At 29.6% G+C, this 23,476-nt stretch overlaps 3 protein-coding genes across 10 annotated transcripts; 1 reads left to right on the forward strand and 2 right to left on the reverse strand.

The window, feature by feature from the left end:
• Positions 1-507: 507 nt before the first annotated feature.
• Positions 508-7,788, forward strand: LOC126832731 (maternal protein tudor-like). Of its 5 annotated transcripts, none has more exons than XM_050563624.1 (2): positions 508-848; positions 5,654-7,788. In XM_050563624.1, exon 2 carries the CDS (start codon positions 5,721-5,723, stop codon positions 7,365-7,367), a length of 1,647 nt encoding a protein of 548 aa, XP_050419581.1. In that variant the 5' UTR covers positions 508-848; positions 5,654-5,720; the 3' UTR covers positions 7,368-7,788. The 5 variants fall into 5 exon arrangements, with proteins under 5 accessions (XP_050419581.1, XP_050419578.1, XP_050419582.1 ...); XM_050563621.1 differs by lacking the exon at positions 508-848 and adding an exon at positions 1,629-1,708; XM_050563625.1 differs by lacking the exon at positions 508-848 and adding an exon at positions 4,013-4,099.
• On the reverse strand, positions 2,551-3,782 carry LOC126832732 (U6 snRNA-associated Sm-like protein LSm5). The gene is made up of 3 exons (XM_050563626.1): positions 3,608-3,782; positions 2,812-3,008; positions 2,551-2,739 (listed from the first exon to the last, which is right to left on the reverse strand). The coding sequence occupies exons 1-3, from the start codon at positions 3,651-3,653 to the stop codon at positions 2,707-2,709; spliced, it is 276 nt and encodes a 91-aa protein (XP_050419583.1). The 5' UTR covers positions 3,654-3,782; the 3' UTR covers positions 2,551-2,706.
• A 6,291-nt stretch (positions 7,789-14,079) lies between the features above and the next one.
• Positions 14,080-22,112, reverse strand: LOC126832873 (uncharacterized). Of its 4 annotated transcripts, XR_007684814.1 has the most exons (15): positions 21,594-21,854; positions 19,366-19,479; positions 19,102-19,128; positions 18,762-18,788; positions 18,159-18,206; positions 17,894-17,923; positions 17,624-17,656; positions 16,938-17,003; positions 16,728-16,754; positions 16,463-16,546; positions 16,267-16,305; positions 15,148-15,678; positions 14,928-15,064; positions 14,726-14,861; positions 14,080-14,650 (listed from the first exon to the last, which is right to left on the reverse strand). XR_007684814.1 is itself a non-coding variant. In XM_050563893.1 (12 exons), the coding sequence occupies exons 3-12, from the start codon at positions 19,454-19,456 to the stop codon at positions 15,983-15,985; spliced, it is 756 nt and encodes a 251-aa protein (XP_050419850.1). In that variant the 5' UTR covers positions 19,457-19,479; positions 21,594-21,683; positions 21,900-22,112; the 3' UTR covers positions 15,720-15,982. The 4 variants fall into 4 exon arrangements, 2 of the variants coding, with proteins under 2 accessions (XP_050419851.1, XP_050419850.1); XR_007684815.1 differs by lacking the exon at positions 14,928-15,064 and having other exon boundaries at positions 14,726-14,879; XM_050563893.1 differs by lacking the exons at positions 14,080-14,650; positions 14,726-14,861; positions 14,928-15,064; positions 15,148-15,678 and adding an exon at positions 21,900-22,112 and having other exon boundaries at positions 15,720-16,305; positions 21,594-21,683.
• Positions 22,113-23,476: the final 1,364 nt, after the last annotated feature.

Here is a 23,476-nt window from a genome sequence, read left to right on the forward strand (position 1 = left end):
TTTGTTTGGGAGGTGTTCGACTAAACATAATATTATCTGTAGGTGCTACATACATCTAAAGAACGCCCAATTGAAATTCCGAAGTAATTTGACGGGTTTTCAAAAGTAATTTACAACTCGACGTGTTTTAACGTCAAACAAAATGTTGAAAATGTTTTTTTTTTTGGGGGGGGGGAAGATTTTAGAAAGGGAGGGTTAGAAAATTGTTTAACTTTTAGTACTCGGTCTCTGTGATCTAGCATAAAAAAAAAAAAGAGATCAAAACAATCTACCAGGTGATCGAATAAACATTGGACGTTTTTCAATACTGCAAAACAACCAACTTGAATATTTTCAAAACGAAAAAATCACCAAGTCTTTTATTTTTTATTTTTATTACCAGGTATTTATTTTGGTTTTCTAGTACTCCATATTAACCGCATACGGTGACCATATATACCGTGAACATAAATCACATATGTACAGTGTATAATATTATGCGGATACTGGATAATAAAACTTTAGGTTTTTACGCGTTTTACCGGTCGTCCTGTATACAACACGACGGAAATGATTCATCGACAAAAACAGTGTAAATATCGTCAAAATATAATATTTGGGTAAACATCGAATGCGCCTACACTTTGAAATTTTTTGTAGAAAATATTATCGTTTTTGGTTTCGCGTTTCTTCTTGTTTATTTTTTTTAACAAACACCACCGCAAGGTTTTGTTTTTCGAGTACAACTTTTTGTTTACTCACTCCGGATTTTACAGCTATAAGTCACACAAGTCACACGAGTCTAAACTTTATAACGCAACCGTTTTATGTATACACCCGAAAAAAACAACGACCGCGACGGATTCAAGGTAAAAAAAACACACTTGGAAAAAATAAAAAAAATAAATTCTATGGCTATTATATAGCTGCATCTATGCCAATCTCGTATATTTTATTTTTTCCAAATTAACGGGGGGGGGGGCTTTATTTAAATAATATAAGTAATCCGGTTTAATTTGCGCGCCATTTTACAAAAAAAAAAAAAAGAAATCCAAATTTAATAAAGGTTTTATAAAATAAAACTCTTCGCTTGTACTTTAGCTTTGACACGGAGCTGAGAATGTATTGTTTTGTTTTTTTTTTTTTTACTATGATATTCTGTTGTGTTCGTTATTTCATTTTTTTTTTAGGGTGTAGTTTAACGACTTAAGGTGCCTTCACCACGAAGGTGGGGGGAGAGAAAAACAAATTGTGAATAAGTAATATAATATTATATGTTATAATATGTTACTCTCTGAAGTAATTTTCAACTTGAAGTAAATAAATATAATAATAAATAATAATTTAATAATTACACAAAATGTACAAAATTAAAATTATTTTCTGAAAGTATTCAGTTTGGAATTTACAATTTTATCAAAGATAATAATAACGAAATGCTATTTTGTATTTTTAAATTAGGGGAAGGTGAGGGGGAATCGCTGCCACCTAAGCGAGAATTAAAATATCTTCGGACCTACAAGTACAGAAATTTCGTTAGTTCTTGAAATCGAACTATCGAGTTTGAATGTACGCCACCGGCCTTCACGATGCTTTATTTAATATTTCGACCGTCTACAGATTCGCATTGATGCGTTTATTTGAAAGTAATTTTATCGTTTCAGTTACGGTAATTCTGGAAAACCTGTGATCTCGCCGATCCGCCTTTTGTTGCTTCGGTCTTAAAAATGTAAGTATAGATATCTATATATGTATGAGCTGTCAAAAAAAAAAAGTGGTGTAAGCAATATTTTCACACAATCTAAAGTAACACCACCAGGCGATAAAAGTGACGTAAGTTCTGCTTTGCTCGATTTCTGCTAAACAGCAAAGAAACTTATAAATTCTCGCAAAAAAACGTAGTTCAATAGTGTATTTTTTGTTCATTGTGCCTTTACATTATTATCATAAAAAAATAAAAAATAAATTACAGATTCTTTTTAATAAGCGAATATATTCTTCAAACTAGGATATCGTTATTATTATTAAAAAAAAAAATTAATAAATGTAGCATTTAAAACGATAGAGCCGTCTGTACAGACTCTTTTTGAAATTAAACATTTTTAATGTAATTAAGTTTTTGAGTTATACAATTTTCTGGTGATATTTCAGAACTAACATAGGTACGTGCTGTCGTATTAAGTATTTTTTATGCTTTTAAAAATAAAAATTGTTTAATATTTGTCTTGCGCTAGAACAACTTGAGTCTTGTTAAGCAGTTTAACATACGATTCAAAAGAACCCCCTTTTTTTTAATCTCATATTAAAAATTTAAATAGTAAACGGTAAAACTAATATTGAATTACTTAAAATACATTTTTGTTTATTACGTTAAATAATTTTTTATTTGAAAACAATATTACGTTGAATAAATTTAGTAATTACACTTTCAAAAAATATATTTTCTGAATACAATTTTAATTTGACCGTTTTACATTAAGTTATTATAAATAAATATTAATTTATTATTTAATCAGTTTGGTTTTTCATTGTAATTAATTTTTCTGTTTTTAAGTTAATAAAAAACCGATATAGTATAAATTAAAAATCTATAATAAAGACTTTTTATTCTTTTATTTCGTACCAAATTGGTTCAAATAAAAATTAAGTTTTAATAATTTTTGTATATTCTTTTATATTCCTTAAATATATTACAGTGTGAGATTAAACATTTCTTAACAATAATAATTATTCTCCTGGCATTTCACCTCCGGGCACCAACTAAAAAAATACAAAAAAAAAAAGTGGTTAATTTAACATAATAATATAATATGTGTTGGTTTAAATATTTACCATCGTTATATTATTTCCGTTCAATAATATTTGATCTAGTTTGGTGACTCGTCTTCCTTCGGGCGTCGACTCGTACTCTGTTACGTCTTCTAGAAGCATGTTGACAAAGTCATCAAATCCCAACAGAGTTCCCACGATTTCTTTGTCATTCTTCATGACTATATGAATTCTGGAACCAATACATTTGTCGACTAGTTCTGAAAATCAACAATACGTCAAATCAAATCATGGTATTTTATGATAAAACAATTAAATCAGGCAGTCATTTAACAAAAAAAAAAAAAAAAATGCTGCATATTAAAAGAATTGGAATGTGGTCCGAGTAAAAATGTTTCCTTTTCTAATAACAAAAAAAAAAAAATCTCAATCAAACTCATCAAGCACAAATACACAACCCAACAGAAGTAGATTAAAAACTTTGAACGTAACAGCGGTGTTGTGTTAACTGAATAGAACAGAATCGGAAGGTCAATGTAATGTTTAAGAGTGATTTTTCAAAAGAGAAATTTTCCTGAATTTATCCTAAATTATGAGTGGACAATCCAAACCAAACAAAAACCTTATCAGTAACTATTTGACTATGCATTTTAGACATTTTAAGATTAACTAAAACAAGTACAATTAAGATGATAACACTAGTCTTTGACTAATGGTTTGTACAGCAAGTTTTTGACAGAATTATAATATAGTACTCAATAAGTATATGTCCTCGTAAAAATATTTATATAACAGACTATTATGACGGTGGCATGTCTTTGTAGCGTATCATATAAGCACTTTTTTTTTTTTAACTTACCAAGAGGAAGTAACGTAGAAGGATTAGTCGCCACGGATGTTGTCATGGTCGGACGATTTGAGAGAATTAAATAAATATTCGACTACTGTAATTCGTAGTAAACTAAAACTTAAAAACTTCCTTAAGTTCAAACCGAACCGGTTAGCTGTTGTCGGCGTAAATCGTTGTCTGTATCAAAAAGTTAAAGGTTTTGTTGTGATAACCAAAACAGTGTAGCCACAAAAGAAAAACGATATTCTCGTCGCTGAGAATATGCATCGAATACGAAATAACTTTTAAATATTATTACAAATCGGTATTGTTTTCGTGAAAAATAAAAAATATGAAATAAATTACGGTTCGATTCGCGGAATAGAATTTCAAAATATTATTTACTTTATTATTAAGACATAGTATGTATTCTTGATTTTCGAATACGAATTCAAAACGATCACGGTGTCTACACTGGACCACGTGCTAAGCGAATAATTGTTGATCTCGTCGAATACAAAAGTAATCAAGTTAATTACATTGCACCGGTTAACAATAGTCAACATCATGTAATTATTATTTTTAAATGTTCACAACGGCAATTGCCATTTGCCGGTACATTTTTATTGTTCAACACATAACGGATTACAGTATTATAATTAAATAAATAAGTTGTCATTTCCCCCCATAAAACCGGTTTCGATAAATACTCTAGAAATTGTTTGCATCTCTAGTGAGTATGATACTGATCTTGTAAAATTTCATAATGTCTGAAAGAAGTAATGAGAAAAAATCGAATCATAATAATTTTTTTTTTTTTTTAATAGCCTTTATTAATAAAAAATATTTGGCTCAATAATTAGATAGTAATAATAAGTAAAATGTTACATTATTAGTAATAATATGATTTTAAGCGACAATATAAAATACGAGAAAACAAAACAAAAAGAAGAAAAACAATCGGAGAGTGCGAAAACTAAATGACATTGATATAAACTTAAAACTTAAATTTAATTGAGAAGCCAGAGCTCTTTAGAAAGGAAAGACTTGCAAAAATGACAGGAGTGGAATGGGTGTTTAATAAATTAACGTTAAAGGGAGGCTGAATGTTAAGAGAGGATAGGAAATTAACCGATAATAATTATTATTTATATTTACTCAATTATAATGTACCTACAATATGATATTGGAAAGATAGCCACACCATTTATTTTTTGGTATTTTTCTCGTTGAATCCTAATCTGTTTTTGTGACATCTTAATTTATTATTATAATTATTATATTTTTTTTGTAAATCGCTTCTGAAGTCGTTAAAACACTTTTTGGCTATTTTAAACAATTGTTATGTGTACTTATAACAAAAAAAAAAAACAACTTAAATTGGCTTTTAATATTAGTTTTTAAAGTTTTTTTTATTTACAAAACTTATAATCAACTCAGAATTATTTTATAAACTTTAGTATTTTTTTAATGATTAATTTTCTAATAAATTTAGTAAAAAAAATTGACTCACAATGCTCGAATACGTATGCTTAGTAGACCTTTTCTAATTAAAAATAACTTCACCAGTTTAAAAATCAAACTTTAAATCTACAAAACTCTGCTTAAACCTATTTGGACTTATGAGTGTTGCTAATGGGTGACTACTTAGCAAGCCTGCATGTCTATTTTGTTCTCTTATTATATAAGATTATTTATGTATAGATTGATTAAATCTAATAATAATAATTAAAAAAACATTTAGTAAAAAAATATTTTAAAATTCATATCATTATTTTTATATGGAAGTTAAGAATTTACTTGTTAACATTATCTTTAGGTCTTTTTTTTTTAAACAAAATTGGCAAAAACATTTAAATATTTTATAATCATTTTTGACCAAAAACCAATTGAAAAATGTATTTATCGACAAAATAAGCAAATTAGACCGACCAAATAAGTTTGATAAAAATACTTTTTTTTTATTATACATAATGAAGTATTGGGAATACTTTTTTTTATTTTTGGCTTCTAAATTTATTATTAAGTCTATTTACTTTTTGTGAATAGAGTATTAACATATTTTTTTTTTTTCAGAATCTCTTTTACAACTTCAAAGGGTAACTTAAAGGAACGCAAATCGACCGCCTTGCACATTGCCACAATGCCCAAATCACTCACAGACATGTCTAATGAAGAGTCTATCGGATATGATTTCATAAATATAGTCGGCGTGAGATGGCACGTTAGAATAGCATACTTTAATTCGTTAAAAGACTTTTACGTTCACAAATTGAACGATCTTAAAGTCCTCCAAAACATCAAGGCGGAGGTTCAGTCAATCAAGAGTGAACTATTGAAATTTGAATGTGTACACATCGGAGATCTAGTGGCGGCCCAATACAATGATGACGGTGTTTGGTATCGAGCCAAGGTGATAAGTATTCAAGAAACTGATTGTAGGGTACAATTTGTTGACTACGGTAATACCGAAACAACGTCGAACATCAAAAGACTCCCGGACGAACTGGTGAAGGTATTGCCATTGGCTCACCCGTGCGTTCTCGACAACATCGATTCTGAAGAACAAGTATTGCTAAATAATTATGGCATGGCTGAAGTAATTGCCGATTTTATGTCGTACAACGATATGATTTTAGAATTCCTCAACAACTCGAAACCTCATATAATAAAAATGACTTGGGACGGTCGCAATATAAAAGAAATATTGAACAACATGATTGCGTTCGGCATTACTCGACAGATATATGAAAAACTGAAAACATTTGATCAACTTGGATCAAAACAGCCTGTAACGATTATAAATATTCAGTCAATTGGCGAGTTTTACGTGCAAACGGAAGTTGATAAAAACCTTAAGAGCCAGGTTGATGATGAACTCAACGGCAACACAACATGGCATCCCGTAGTCGACGTCAAAGTGGGAAAAGAGGCCGTAGCCAAAAGTGTAGAAGACAATAGTTGGTACAGGATAAGAGTGTTGGAAGTGCACGATGACGTATTGTGCACGTGCTATTTCGTCGATTACGGAACCCAAGGAATGTGTTCGGACTTCTACGAAGCCCAGGGTATTGTGGAGTCAACGCCACCGACCATCAAACGGTGTATGCTAAATATGACTGACGACCATAAACGTTTTTTCGGTGAAAGTTTGATGAAAAGTTTTGTGGACGAGATGAAAATGTGCCAAGAACAAAGCATAACCATGTCGATAGTGAAAGCGGGCGAACCGTGTGTGGTGGACATCGAAGTAGACGGTGTCCACCTTGCGGATATTTTAAAACCTCTTGCCGTAGTCGTCACTCAAATTACGCACGTCAACGCACTAACCGTACAGTTGGTCACAGCCGGCAGACGTGGGATTTTGAACCAGCTTAACAAAGTGAAGTCGTTAAATTTGGTGAAATCGCCGAAGGTGGGCAAGTTGTATGCAGCTTACATAAACGCATCTTGGGTGCGCGTAAAATTGGAAAAGATAGGCCAGAAAAAGATGATGGTCGCCACTCTGGTCGATTTTGCCGGCGAGATGGCGGAAGTCGATCAGTTGTTCTCACTGCCGGAACACATTGCGAACGCGAAAACAATGATGCTGCATTGTTCGCTCGGTTTGGACGAGCTGTTATACAGTACCATAAAATTGAGATCGTTGTGCAACAACGGCACGACGGAATTCACAATGATCATTACTGCGCACAATGTGCAAAGCGGTCACACGGTCGATCTTTACAAGGACAACGTAAATGTGTCAGGTATGATAAGACGAACATTAAGTAAGTCTTCCAATTGTTAAGTTTTGATAAGTTATATAAGTTATTATTTATTTATAATGTAGTTTAAGCTCTAATTTATTCACAAGATGTTCCAATTTGACCAGTTTATTGATTTACAAGTGAAGACATCGGATTAGATGTGTTCTGTAAATTTATAGTGATATTCTGTATTATTATGTATTACAAGAAGCAATGTGTATTTTATTTTATTTTTATTTCAAAAAGAATATGTAATATTGTAACCAATATATCTTTTTTTGTTTTGTTTTACTTTAAGCGCTTAATATATTTGTTATAATAATATGGATGTTCATTCAGTAGACACCTATTTTATTTAGAATCATATACTTTGTCTTTAATGTCGTTAAATGAGATTTTTAACAATGTTTCGTTGTCATTAAACATATTGAAAAGTTACCGAATAAAAATTTGTTTAATCAATGTGTCTGTGCATTTTAATTCCAAACAAAAAATGTAGTTTAGAAAAAAAAAACTATTAATTGTCATTTGCAAATAATTTTTTTTAAAGATTTTAATGTTTTATATTAAATTTATCTATTTTGTTGAACGAAATAATTTATTCTGGGAATAATTCAACTTATTAATCTTGGAATAAATTTTTTTTAGATAACCTAACTTATTAAAGGAGACTTGATTGTGTATTGTTAAAATTTAATTTGAAAACACATTTGTTTAGCATTTTTCCTAGGGAGAAAAAAGGATACGTAACACATTTAAAAAATATAATTAATTTATTGTGTGGGGTTATAATCCATTTCTTTAGATTAGATATAGAATTTTGCATTTTACTAAACGTTGTAGCGCAATAAAGTTATCGAATAAATTGCATAATATGTTAGTATTAGATAAAAAAACAAGTTTTTGACAGAAAAATAACCCATAATTAATATGGCCCGACTTCGTTATTAAGGGGAAAACGATAGGCAACAACTGTCAAAAATTGATCTGAAAGACATTTTAAATACGCCAACTAATTTGAAATAAAAAAACAAATATTAGGTTTTATTAGTTAAAATTATTTTCCTGAGTTATGGCATTTCTACTGGATTTTATTTTCATGAGAAGCTTAATACTTTTTCTAAAGGACAAATTTCGATTTTGTAGAAAAAATATAAAAACAAATACTTATTATACAATTTAAAAACAACAATAAGAAATCAGTATTATGTGAATTAGAATTTTTTTAAGGATTTTGAATTATAGTAGCCGTTTATACTTATATCTAGAACATCTAAAGTTATACCTATATTATACGGTAGTCATATATATAATAATAAAAACGAATAACTGGCTAAAAAAACCTATAAAGCATAACGGTCGGTCGGTCGGTGTAACTATGTTTAATTATGGTTACTATTGTAATTTTTTCATTTTGTTTCCATTGTATTAAATAATTTTTTTTGTGATTCTTATCTTGTATAAGAAATAGCAAGTAGCTGGTAATTTTATTTCCACAGGAACGTCATCCATTCTGGGAGTAAGTAGTGTGCAAACAGTCCCCTACCTGTTTGGAGATTACTTGACAAAAAAAAGGAACGTCAGCCACCATTGAAAACACATTGCCATTTCGACGAGTCTTTAACAGGAGCCGAGAAGGTATACCTATTGTTTTTACAATAATGTGTTTTTCTTTTTTTGTGCCTGGAGTCTGGACTCACGGTGCCTCCTAAATCCCTAAACCCACGCAATCGTGTAGCATCAGAAATCGTTCCTGAAAGGCACTTTTAAAAGTTCACCCCTTCCCTTTCAAAATGGATAGAAACGCCTAACAAATGTACACAAATTGTTTTATCTAAAAATCACAACACTAGAATATAAATTCAACAGCCCACTTGACCCCACTTTGCCAACTCGCTGTATTGGCACCTGCTGGTATATATTATCTGTTTTGAATTTATCAAGTCAATGTTTTTAATGAACACATAGCAATAGGTACTTGCTTCCTATTATAGTCGAGATATTTAAAATAATATTTTTGATAATTCTAGCCCAAGCCTAAGCGGAATCATTGATTACCATTACTGCTATATCTGTTTGACGGTAAACCGGTCCATCGATCGACAAAACAGTTTACAATATATTGCCAAAACCCTAACAATAAGTAAAAGTTATTATTACTCTCACAAAATTATTTTTTTTTTTTTAGATTTATTCGTATGAAGAAAAATTATTGTTTACACGTGAGCCATGACAGTTGCTGTGTAAGTAAATATGTACAATACAAATGGACAAGTACCTAACCAGTATTATAGTGAAGTATTAATAATTTAAAATAACCTATATAAGGGTCCGAAATTAACTGCTGTCGACCTGTGAAAAATAAGTTGATTGGCGGTGTCAATTTCCACCGAACAGTTAACTTCGGACCCTACGTTGCTTGATTTGGTAAAAAAAAACTGTTTTCTAAAAACTATTATAATATCGGCGGCCCTTATTAAAATATACGTTTTTTTAAAATTCATTTAAACTAGTATTAATTATTGTCCATTGATAATAATCGCCCCTCCTCCTGTACCCACCAAGTCAAGTACCGCGTGGATTAGGTCTGTTTACGACGATGCCATCATTTCAATTACACACTGGTAGCCAATTCAATTTACAAATGCATAGGTCCACAAATCTCAAATATACCTACACGCGCCTAAACTATACTTACTAACTAAACTACTTACAATAACAGCTATAACGCGCTGGTTATCGGTAGGCACAACACGACCGCGGTGTACTATTGCAAAAAAAAAAAAAACGAAAAACAAGTCAATACGTTTTGAATTTGACGTTTAATAATAATGTTTTTTAGTATTTTAATTTTGTACAAAACAAATATTTCCACATTTCATGCCAGCGTATAAGGGTTATAGCTCGCAGGAGTCCCGGCTAAGTTTTGGGCGTGATTGAGCCGAAAGGTTCTCATGTTAACGTCTAGGGTAGCGGTAGGTAACTGCATAAAACCTTCGACTTGACCATGTATACTTGGCTCGGCTGGCTTCCGGGTTATAGAACCAAACTATGCCGGTGCGCAGGCTCGGGACTGAGGGATCGAATATCCAGGCCCCGATTGTAGAAATCTTTCGGAGGTAGGAAACGAGCCTGGAATGGAATTTGGAGTGTTCCGTACGAACAAGTTGTCTCTGTTGTCAAACGAGTCGTTTATAGTTCTGCTTAGAATTTTTTGGAACAGTACACGTTTTTATACGATTCGCAAAATTAAAACGCTTTTATTTCATCTTTTAATTGTTAAAAAAAAAAAAAAAAAAAAAAACCAACAATATTTTAACATCATTAAAACGACCTAAATTCAAGACCTCATTTCCGCCACAGAAGACACCTCGAACACATATTTTCCAATGGCTTTTTTTTTTGGTGTAATGCAATTTGAAACATCATCGTAGACGGAGATACCACGTCCAAAAAAAAAAAAACGAGCCAAATACTCTACCTCATGGTGGTTTGGAAACGAGTATGAATACCCTGATTGTAGACATATTATATTGTTATGTTGTGCTCAAGCTGACTACATATGTTTAAGTTAAACGTTTAATGGTTTTCAAGAAGACCGCGTTTTGAAAGATAATAATTGAAATTTTGTGGTTACTATTGAAAAATATAATTACTACTACTATATAAACAACAAATTAGGTTTCCATGCCAATTATATTATCCAACGACTATTGTGTGAATCGGCAAGAGAAAAAAAACCAGTACAGTGGGGTCGGTGCATAGTGGGGACGGAGCATAGTTGGGTCGGGGCATAGTGGTGACGGGGAGGTCACAGGTTTACAGGAATTTTTAAATCTGAAAGTGATAAAATCACTTTCGAAAAAACGCTTCGATGCAAATCGGTAGTTAGTATTTTCAAGCCAGTACAGTCCAAACCAAGCACAGTATAAACCAGCAAAGTTAGAAAGTTTTAAATGAAGATTCTGTATTTACAAATGAGCATCAAAGCGTTAATTTGAAAGTGATTTTATCCGAGAGGACTAGTACAGTAGAGTATTGGCATAATGTAATCAAAGCAATGAGGAAACGGAGAGGTCACAGGTCTACAAGAATTATTATAAATAAAAGTGATAAAATTGAATAAAATCGCTTTCAAATAAACGCTTTGATGCTCATTTGTAAATACAGAATCTTCATTTAAAACTTTCTAACTTTGCTGGTTTATACTGTGCTTGGTTTGGACTGTACTGGCTTGAAAATACTAACTACCGATTTGCATCGAAGCGTTTTTTCGAAAGTGATTTTATCACTTTCAGATTTAAAAATTCCTGTAAACCTGTGACCTCCCCGTCACCACTATGCCCCGACCCAACTATGCTCCGTCCCCACTATGCACCGACCCCACTGTACTGGTTTTTTTTTTTTTGCAAAAACTTAGTGGACCAAATAACACATATACAATGTCTTGTTATATTTTGTTGGAATGGTCGACGATTCATGTTCCAATCGTTTGTACTCCATAGTTTAAATTATAATCGCTTATTCTCAATAAAATTAATATTTATGTATTATATACTTCCATTAAAGCAATCTCACACAAACTATTTATACTTCACAGATTATATTATTTCAAAGCTATATTATACTTCTATTTTACTAGATTGAAAATGTACAAAATAAAATGCAACTAAAAAAAACCTTTTCATAGATCCTTAAAATGTAAAAGGTGGGATAGTGAAACGGGTTTTACCATTTAAATACATTAGAAAATCGCCGTTTTACTGCCTCATCCTGTATAATAATTTCTTGTTATTTTCTAAAGAAAAATCGATTTTCTTACATTTAAATTAAAATAAATCGTATACTGGTACTGTGATGGAGAAAACAATAAATTTTACCTACATTTATTACTTATTAGTTAAATATTACTAACATGTATAGCCACTAGCAGTCGGCTGTTGCCTGTTATTTAACAATAACCTTTTATGGAGATTTTAAAAATTGTGTTTTTTTAATAATAGCATAGGAGCAGTATCATGATGTTAAATGTTCACGAGATTTGATCTAGTCATAAAATAAAGTATTATCATTTATGACTTAATTATTATTAAAATTTATCTTAATAGTAATAGTACATAGTAATAAAATAATGAAATATTTTTTACAAAATTAGAGCTACAAGTTGATAAACTAAAAAAATAAAATTAGCACGAAGCAGATTATCTAATATTAGACAATTTAAACAATCAAGCGTGAATCTCTTTAAATGAATAACAGTATAACAATATACAAAACATAAGTTTTCCTTTAAAAAAATTGTGTAATAAAAAAAACATTTTGAGGCGGTATACTGCATAAAAACCAACACTTAATCTGAATCCAAAAAACAACAGTCCTCTTCATTATTTGCAGGTAGTTGGACATTAAATACTCATAGTTAACCTTCGGTAAGGTTATATAACGCAGGCTATAAAATAACGAGATAACGACAGTGGTTTTGTCGTATCAGAATCATTAAGTGTCTTAATAAGTACACGGACAGGTTTTTTTCCCAATAAATCGAGTGTCTACTATAATCAGTTACACCATTTAGTCGTCTGTGGTATTATGTAATAAACACAATATTATGATACCAATCATTGGGCCCTAACCTAATCTAACACGGATAGACGTTACCGACTGATAGTTTTTAGTGTCTGTTCGTTTCTCCCATCTGGTACACCGGGTTTTTAGTTTTAATTATTTTTCCGTTTAATATGTTATGGATACATATGAGTTCCAACTACTGGCAAATTTTCAACCCAAAGGTCTTAAAATTACGGCTAAGAACCCCGAAAAACAAAAAACCTTGTACCCTTCTAGGGGGGTGGGCATTGGGTTAAATTTAAATTTGATACAACTGACGTGCGCGGGCAAACGAAATAAATATTCCTAATAAATTTCAACTCGGTCCGACTCTTATTCTCGAAATTATAGCCAGTAAAAGTTTTAACTTAAAAACTCGTAGGGTTTTTTTTTTGTTTTTCAAATTTTTACTGTGAACAAGTAAACTTTTTTAACTTTTACCCCCCCCCCCCCCCCCCCAAAGTACCAACTAGATGAAATTTGCGATTTATAGAGTTGCTATTCAAAGGAATTGGTCCTGTATTAAAAAAGTTACAGCGTATACAGATAAAAAAAAAACACACATCAGAGTAAAACCAATACCTTCTCGCTTTGCATCGAAGCTAAAATAATAAAGAGCTCACACGATATGGATACTTCACTATGTTCCTAACACAAATTTAGTTGGAACATTATAATTCGATTTTGTCTTTTAAATTTAGTTTTTGTTCTTTAAATGTCTTGCTTTTTTGTTTTAATTGCCGGACTCTTTTGGTTTTAATTTTAATTCATTTTAAATTCAATTTGATTTGCTATTAACAATTACCTATTAGGTAAAAACTCGAGTAAAAGTTTGTACATATTACAATAGTATATTTTAGTCATCACCAACAAATACTTTTCTTATTATACACAAATGCAAAATTATATTGAACAAGTTACAACTTCAATTTGAAAAGTTTCTTGTAGCTAAATTTGATTATTTTTTTTTGGCTGGAGATAATTGTCCTGATATGTGTCGTTTAATAGGCATACACAGAAGTATTGAATGTCCAGAAACATTTAACACAGTAAACAGTTAACAGTTACCATATAGTTACCATAGTTACCATAATTACCATAGTTATTAAACCACACAAAAATATTATAATAAAAATATGGACAAAATTAAAATCATAAAGCTATAGTTTATTGTTAAAAAGACAGAAACATATAGGTGCACATGTTTGTACATAAATGAAGGATTACTCTATTACATTGAAATATCGCTATTTTGCTGTGTACCAATTTGAACAAACTAATTATTAGCGCTAATAGTTATCTATGCACATCTAAAATGCACTCGGATTGACTCCTCGTCCAGAAGAAGAAGACCCCTCGTCCTCTTCTGTTACTTCTTCTGGTATTCCACTGTCCCACTCTATGTATCCCCGCACAGGGTCTTTGACAAATGTCTTAAACAATTTTTGAATGTGGTCAAATTGATCTCGATACTTCTCCTCTATGTTAATAATGTCATGCACGTTTGAGTCGGGTCGCTTTATTAACTTGGGAGTAGTTACTTAGAAGTATTTTAGTAGTGGTATTTTGTCGAAAAACAAACAAGGATGTATTGGTCAAAATATTTGCGTTAAATATTTTGACCAATACATCCTTGTTTGTTTTTCGACTGATATTTGCGAGGAGTTTCCGATGGTAAACGACCAGTCAATAACCGTACAAAGTTTTCAACAGTAACCTATGAAAAAAAAACAAAAACCTTTATGAATTAGTTCTATGATTCGATAACATAAAATGTGTGTAATGTTCAAACCTCATAGCCTCTGAAATCAACTTCAACATCGTCGCCATAAACATTAAGTTGTTGGTCTGCGTTATTGTAAACGGTCGCTGGACTTGGATTACGCGGATTACAAGCCATATCGTCGGCCACCATTAATATGATCTGGCTAAAATTGAATATTCATCTGGTAAAACATTTATAATAAAAATTATAATATTGGAAAATATTGTACCTGTCTGGAATTCCAAGGCGTTTAACACTTATATAGAAGTGTTAGAAGTGTATAGATAACACATTGGCTACGTGTCGATAATTAAACCAAAATCTAGATGTGTCCACAAGCACAGCCCAGTTATTCGAATGATTTGCCTAATGAAAAATAAATAAAAATATCTGGGTGTGACTGTACGAGCTGGTACGAGTACAAAATGTAAAAAAATATTAATAATTACCTGAGAAACATTAACCAACAACGAGGAGACAATAACACAAACTTCATTATGAATGTACAAAAACTAGACGGGCACTTTGGTCTTTTAATCCTTCAAACTTAACGCATTTTATAATTGTTTATAATTATTTACCAATTTTGTACTTTGTTCTCATCAAAGCCGAATACAAAATAATAACAAATTCGCTGTTATCACTATTCTGTTATCAGTAATAACTTATCACATGGTAATTCCAAGTGGGGGCAAAACATAAGTTATCAAAAAACCCAAACAAGGTAAAAATAATGCTATCGATTTTTATTTTTTCATTTCTATTAGGTATAACTTTTAAAATTAATAAAAATTAAACATAAGATGTGACTATTACAATTTGAAAAATTTGATTATTTACCTAACTCAATTCCTCGACTTTACAGGAGGCACAAAAAAAACTGATAATATATTTCGTTAAGAAATCTAATTAGGCGGTTTCGGGTTTTCCATATAGCTACCATATAGTTACCATAGTTATTAAACCACACAAAAATATACCTAATAAAAATATGGATAAAATTAAAATCATAAAGTTATAATTTATTGTTAAAGAAACAGGTTAACACATAGGTACACATGTTTGTACATAAATGAAGGATTACTCTAAAAAAAATGTCATTAATCTAATAAAATGTCTTAACATTTTATTAGATTGACATTATTTTTTTCATTGAAATATCGCTATTTTGCTGTGTACTAATTTAAACAAATTAATTATTAACGCTAATAGTTAGATAAGACAATGATTTTAGCTAATGATGCTAAAATCATTGTCTTATCTATGCACATCTATTGAATTGACTCATCGACTAGAAGAAGACCCCTCGTCTTCTGTTACTTCTTCTGGTATTCCACTGTCCCATTCTATGTATCCCCGCACAGGGTCTTTGACAAATGTCTTAAACAATTTTTGAATGTGGTCAAATTGATCTCGATACTTCTCCTCTATGTTTTTAATGTCATGCACGTTTGAGTCGGGTTGCTTTGTTAACTTGGTAGTAGTTATAACGCAAATATTATGACCAGTACATCCTTGTTTGTTTTTCGACTGATATTTTTTATGCTTGATTAACCCGATCAACATACATTTTATTCTTTCGTGATTTTCGCACATTCGCTGGTTTTCTGAAAACCATACAACATATTATTGTAATCGAAAAGAAAAAAAAAATCCTTAAATCCTATAAATTGACGACGAGAAATAATTATGACAAAATTTAACACTTGCATTGTTCTGATCAATTTAAATGTAGCGTTGAATATTATTAGAAAAAAGGCTTACTCAATTTTTCATTGATAATCGACAGGTATGCTAAATTTAAAATATGTCTTCTGTTCCTTACTGCTGTGTCATATGTTCCTCTACCTATAAATAACATTGTCTTTGATTTAATTTTTACCTTTAACGTTATATACTACTATCAAATTATATTATAGACAAGAATTTTCAGATTTTTCAATCGACCATTATAAATATAGTTACAATATAGATGTATTCGGATAGTAAAAATTAGAAAATATACCAATATGTTATAGAGTATACTTACTAGTAAAATCATCAGGTCTCTGGATATCTGAAGTAAAAAAATAATAATTTTAAAACTAAGCATTTAATAAATGTATATAAAAAATATTAATATGTATCTTATTTAAGTAAATTGATATAGTCATATTTTATGTAAAAATCCATTTAAGCATTTATGGCCTGTACAGTCTTGACTACTGTTTTTCTTTTAGATACAATATTAAAAAGTTACTTATGATTTTTAGTAATTCCCCTTGAAAGGATCGTTCTTTTTTGCATATTTCGGAATATATCAAAGCTATAATCAAAAAATTATATTCTCATTAAAATGTTTTATTACATGTAAAATTTCTCGGCCTTACTATGTATTATTACTACAAATTAATTTGTTTAGCTAAAATAAGTAAAACTCTTTTGTGCTATAACAATGACCGGCCACCGATAACCAGTTTTCAATTAAAAAATGTTTTTTGTCAGTTTATAGCGTTCAAAATTTAATTGTTACAAGTCACAAGTCTTATATGAGCTATTTAAACGTTAATAACTCAACAAGTATTTAATTATTATACAACAAAACCAAATATGTGTATAGGATGCTATCTGATTATTTTAAATTTACACATTTTACTTGTCCCTTAAAAATCAACGATAATATAATATTTTTATCTTAATTATTAAAAATAAAAAATAAATGATCATTTCAATGATAACATTTTAGTTGAAACTATTTTAAGTTAAAACATTTATTTATTTTAAAAAATTTTCACAATTATGATAATTTAAAAGTCTAACTATACTAAATATATTTGTTTTTTGTATAAGCCAAGTAAACTAATTGTTAACTAAACCGTTAAAAGAATTAATATCGAAAAAAAATTTATCAATTAAATGTCATTTAGTTATTATTTAAAAAATTACCGTTATCATCCACATGACACAAAAAGTCTTTATCTAAAAAAGATATTGTGTTAAAAGAGGTGTTTATTCAAGCCACTTTATCAAAATATTTTTAAATACATCTTTTATTGTAGCAAATGTCGCTTTGATAAAAATTTACCAGTTTACCATTTTATTTGGAAAACCGATAAATTTAAAAGAAAAACAATTTACATAAAATGTAAAACTAACCTCAACTTAATGGGGGAAAAAACGATAACACCTAATGGTATAAAACATATTATAGTTTACCTGGCGGGTTAAGGAATTTCCCAACGTCCTCTGAAATAAAATAGAAACAATATATATATATATATATATATATTGTTTATATATATATATATATATATATATAAAGCCAGTATATTTATATGTAAGATAACAGAAACCGAGTAACTGTTATCGGTTTTATTTTATAGTACAACGAATATAATTGGTAACCAATAGAAAATTAACACCTAACATATTCTAAAGACGGTCTTACTAAAAAATAACAATATACAAAATATAATAATACCATATTTGTATTCGTCTACGACCATTACTACCAGGTCGTATTTTTGTTCTGAAATCAAAAATAAACTATTAATAATTTCGTTAAAAAAATAGCTTCAGTGTACTTGAATTACTGGTTTATAATAATAATTGTCCAGATCTAAAAACTTAAAAGACTTGCCTCAAGACATTTTATACACAGACATATCATGTTAAATGATGTCAATTTATTACACCACTTATAAGGTAAATAGTTGAAATACCTGGAAATACTAAGCTGAAGATATTCAGTTGGAATATATTCATATTTCCAAACTACACCAATTAAGTACTTGTCAAAAAACAATGTTTTTAATTAATTAATATTAAAAAACGTTTTTTTTATGCATACATTTACCTCATATTAGGTTAGATTACTACTACTTGTAATTGATAATCGTTGTCACATTTCTAACGTAAAAGGCCTAGACATAGTTACCATGATAACCGGTAAATTGATAAGGTAAATAATAGCTGTGCCAATTATTTTAAAAAATTTTTATGATGCCTGTATTTTTTGTAAAATAATTTTTAATTTATTTGGTTTAAGTATTATATACTAATAATTTATTATACAAACACTCACGAATATTTAATCTGGAAATCAAATAGTCTAAAAACAAAACGAATTTTACACAATTAACACATAAAAAAAAAAACAAAATACATTGAGGTCTAAGCTAACATAGTGTAAGATACTGTGAGACATAATGAAATCTCTTTCAAAAACTCTTAAATACACAAAACATTTAAGAGTACAAAGGGGGGGACTTTAAAAAAAATATATTGTTAGGTTTTTTAGAATTTTTGGACAAAAATCGATTAGTGTTTCAAAATGGGACACCCTGTATAATGACATAATTAAACAGACAATTGCAACGTTACAAACTGTCCAAATGGTTTAAAAAAAAAAATAATTCACTCACTGTTAAGGAAAATCTCTTCGGTGCATTCTGGAATAATTGTAATATCATAAGTTTGTAAAATATAAAATTAACACAAGAAATATTAATATTATAACTATAGAGTATGGACAAACGTAGTAATAAATACGATGAGTTAAATTACTTAGAAATGTAAAATATGTAATAATTGCTTGTACAAACTATAATATAATATTATCGTAGAATTGTTCGTTAAATGAATAAAAATGAAAAATTATTCAAAAACAGTCGTTGAAATATGTTTACCTTCTTTTTTTGTTATGCATTTTATCTCGTTTATAACAGTGCAAATAGTTAACACAATCAGACAAAACACTTGTAGCTTGTTGTTAGTCATTTTTTGTTTGTTTTAGTGTAAATCTAAAAAAATAAACAAATTCAATCGATATACGTTTGGTTACATTTATTTTAAACGTATATTTTCAAAAATTTGCAGCAAATATACTTCTTGGAATATTCTATAGAACCTTAATTGATAGACAATCACATAAAAAACAACAATAGTGTCTTCCCGTTTGGGTCAGGAAGCAGGAAGCAAAAAAAGGGGGAACAAAAGTAGTGTATTTGTTTATAAGCTAATTATCTTTTCAGGGAACAGAGAAGGGCACAGAGAAAAAAACAGGCAAGTCACTTTTGAAAAAATTGCGATTTTATTGTTATAAAATTCGTTTCGATACAAAACGAATGTGTTTTTTTATTTTTAAAAATGATTATAAACAAAAGTTTTAAATATTTTTTAAACATTTGTTAGCATTAGGGGAAGGGTGTACAAAGTGGCCGTAGCTGGTCAAGTGGCCGTGTCGTATATTTCTGTTATTAGAGTTATCAGCTATTCAGTTCTTTTTCCATATGTTTTTTATTATCATTATCATTGATTGATAAATCATAAATGATAAGATACGCTGTCGATGAGTGATAACAGAAACCCCATTTTGCGCCCGGCTGATGTAAAGTAGGCAAGAGTTACGTTTAAAAAATGTTATTAATTATTTTAGCCACTTGTTATATGATGACCACGTCATCGATGTAGGTACATTTATAAAAATAAAAACGGGCAGTGCTTCCGACGACTCGAGACTGATTACTAAACAATTAAATTAACGTAATGCTTAGTTGCAAAATGTAAAACAATATAAAAGACAGTTAAATTCAATGATATTCCGACTTAACCGTAACCACATGTCATCAGTGAAGAGTACACGGTTGTCGCTGTCCGTCTACAAGGCTTAAGTTCGAGAGTTCGTTCATTTAACACCTACTAGTCTATATTACTATATACTAGTAGTCTATAACTATTTTTCATTTCCTTTCGAGTTATTTTAAGTAGATTATCGTTTTATTATTATTATAAAACGAATTTTGCAATGTTGACTACAAATACGTCTTGTCATAATAATAATTATTATTTACATGTTTTGTAGAAAAAGATTTCTGCTTGTTTATTTATTTGTGTATGATTTTTTGATTGAATTAATTAAAAGATTTGATGACAAATATTATGGTTTGATTCAGTTAAAATAGATTAGTTACTTTAGGAAATAGTATAACAATATTTTCAAGTTAAAAATAAAAATCTCCTACTGTTGGGCAAAGTGGATATAGCATGGCCAATTTACCCCATGTGGATGTGCAAAGTGGCCAGTTTTATATTAATTAAAAAAAAAAAAAATCACTATCTAAAATATAATTAGAATTTCAAATAATGATGTCTAACAAGTCAAAGTATACATTCCCATAGTAAGTAAAAAAATAAAAAATCTAAGTTTCAGTCGATAAATTTCTTTAAGGTGGCCGCTTTACCCACCTTTCCCCTACTTAAACATGTTTTTCTTAGATTAAGACCCTTTCGGTCCCAGGTTATTTTTTCCCAGATTCAACTAGTCCTAAATAATATGTTTAATAAGTTTTAGATCTGAAAACTTACTTTTGACCACGTTATAAGCGACTTAAGTCAATTACTTCTACGCGAGTAGGTCAGGTAGTATAGATGTAAATTATTAATTATAGTAATAAATCACATTTCACTTTTGTTTACAATAAAATATGATGTAGGATATGAATTAAAACTAATTATAACAATAACTAATTATAACAAAGAAAATAAATCATTATAATATTATCAGTCTTAAATTTCCCTTTTTTTTTTTTTACTAAATTCAGTAATAAATCACATTTAATGAATAAATTATTAAATTAATTAAAACTTTTACTTTAAAATGTAAAAACTTCAAATAACTATAAAATGCTTTCCTTTTGTTGAATTCTATACATTTTTTTAATGAATCTTAGTATATAAGGGTCATTTTTATGAATACCTTAGGTCCCTAAATTAAAAATTGAATTTGTTTAAAGCTGACCTTTCCTGTTTTTTTCCCTGTACCCTTCACATTATGTAGGCCTTGTATGAAGTAGGAGTTGAAATATTATGTCTAATATTTTTTTTTTATAGCTTAAGCCTTAACTATTCATAGTACCTGTTTTCTCGTTGTGTTGTTGAGTTCGTATACGTTATCGAAATGAACAAAGAAGAAAATGTATCGGTGCTATATCACTTTTTGTACCATCTGTATAAACATGACGTAGAACGTGAGCTGTTTATGCTTTGAACGAATAAATAACTTTAAGCACAGTAAAAAATACTTTGCATATTATCACTGGGACATTTTCCGAAAAAGTTTGAGTACAGAAAAATTGAGTAACAATAAAAAAAACCAGCACGGTGGTGTCGAAGAAAAAGGTACTATATTAGGCCAAAAATTAAAAAAAAAAGTTACCCTTACCACCTTACTACCTTCTATGGAAAAGGGTTTATGATATTTTTTCGGTTTGTTACCGTTTATCGGTAGTTCTATGTTTCAAGAATATTTCATACAAATTTTGAAACTAATTTTAATAATTATAAAATATGAACAATTAGGACAATTTAGTAGAAAAATATTGTGTACAAAATAGTATAATTCGCTATAATTATTGGAACATCAGATGATTCTACGGCCAAGCAAGAAAATAGTTTAAATATTTAAACACCAAAGACAAAACAAAATACGGAAAAACACTTGTCTCGACAATAACAATAGTGCTTCGGAGATCGTAAACATTTTTTTTTTTGACAGCTATGCTATGGCCCATATATTATATAATAAACAAATAAATACTAACGAACAAAATAAAGCTGAAAAAATATTATAAATCTTCTAAACTAAGCGCTAATAAGAAAAAAAAAACAAAATGTATTTTTATAATTCACACCTATAATATTTTTGCTCAACTATTTCAGACCCGAATTACGGATCCGATGAAAAAATCAATTGTATCCATTTAAATACTATTCAAACTAAGAGATTTAGAAATTGTTTAACATTTTTCTCAATCCAGTCCTGACACAATGTGACACATGTGTCATTGTAATGGCAAATGGGCGTTTCGGGTATAACTGGTATTATTTAGTATATTATTATATAAACTGGAAGTTCTTAAAATTAAAAATAACAAATCATTACCGTTATAGAGTCAGGTTAGAGATTTAGGCATACCAATTATTACACTTGAAATTAGCATACATATGTATATATACAGGAAAAACGTTTGTATTGAGTAAATTAGTTTTTTTTTACTATAAGTACAATATCCTTGCCTTTATGTATTTGCCTCTAATTCGATTTACATTAAGTCGCATTTTTCAAGTGTATTAATTAGAAAAAAAAAACAAAGAATTATCATTATAGGTAGAACGGTAAAATACCTCATCTGACGTTTGTTAGATCTTTTTGGAACTCCTTGGTTTAAATCATAAACAATTTAAATGTTGTAAAAAAAATATGCCTTGTATCGTACCCCGACTGTAGAAAAAAAAAATCATTTTTCAGCCGAGTCTGCGACCACGAAAGAGCATTTTCATGTCTCGTTCAAGTACCGAATACATTTGGAGTAAGTAACAAGCAGTAACAAGCTAGTATCTAAGGTGGCTGCTAGTAAACATATCAAGTTTCCAGCTAATATTTTAGTCATAGGCGCAATTTCAATAAAAAAAACTGGGGGTGCTTAAGCTCTGCATTTTTTTTAGGTATTTCAGTTGGAATTTTTAATTAATGAAGTTAATGGTTTTTTTTAGCAAGTATGTTTTATAACAATTTAATATTTAACACTAGAGTTTATTAACATAATTAAATCTTTTAATTTTGTAAGTATACATAATACAAAAAAAGACCTGTAGATACAAAGAGATATTTTCCAGGTATTTTTTTATTTTTATACAAGAGGTATACGCCTATCAGATCTGGAAAAAGTATCAATAATTTTGTTTTTTATTTATTAGTATTGTTAAATCTTTTTCTATGCACAGTATTCGGTTAGTCTC

This window comes from Adelges cooleyi, unplaced genomic scaffold (genome assembly GCF_023614345.1).
Source record: "Adelges cooleyi isolate 19-005CV unplaced genomic scaffold, UGA_ACOO_1.1 ACOO_flye_CR_arks_rails_tigmint_CR_PRNA_167, whole genome shotgun sequence".
Classification (NCBI taxonomy): domain Eukaryota; kingdom Metazoa; phylum Arthropoda; class Insecta; order Hemiptera; family Adelgidae; genus Adelges; species Adelges cooleyi.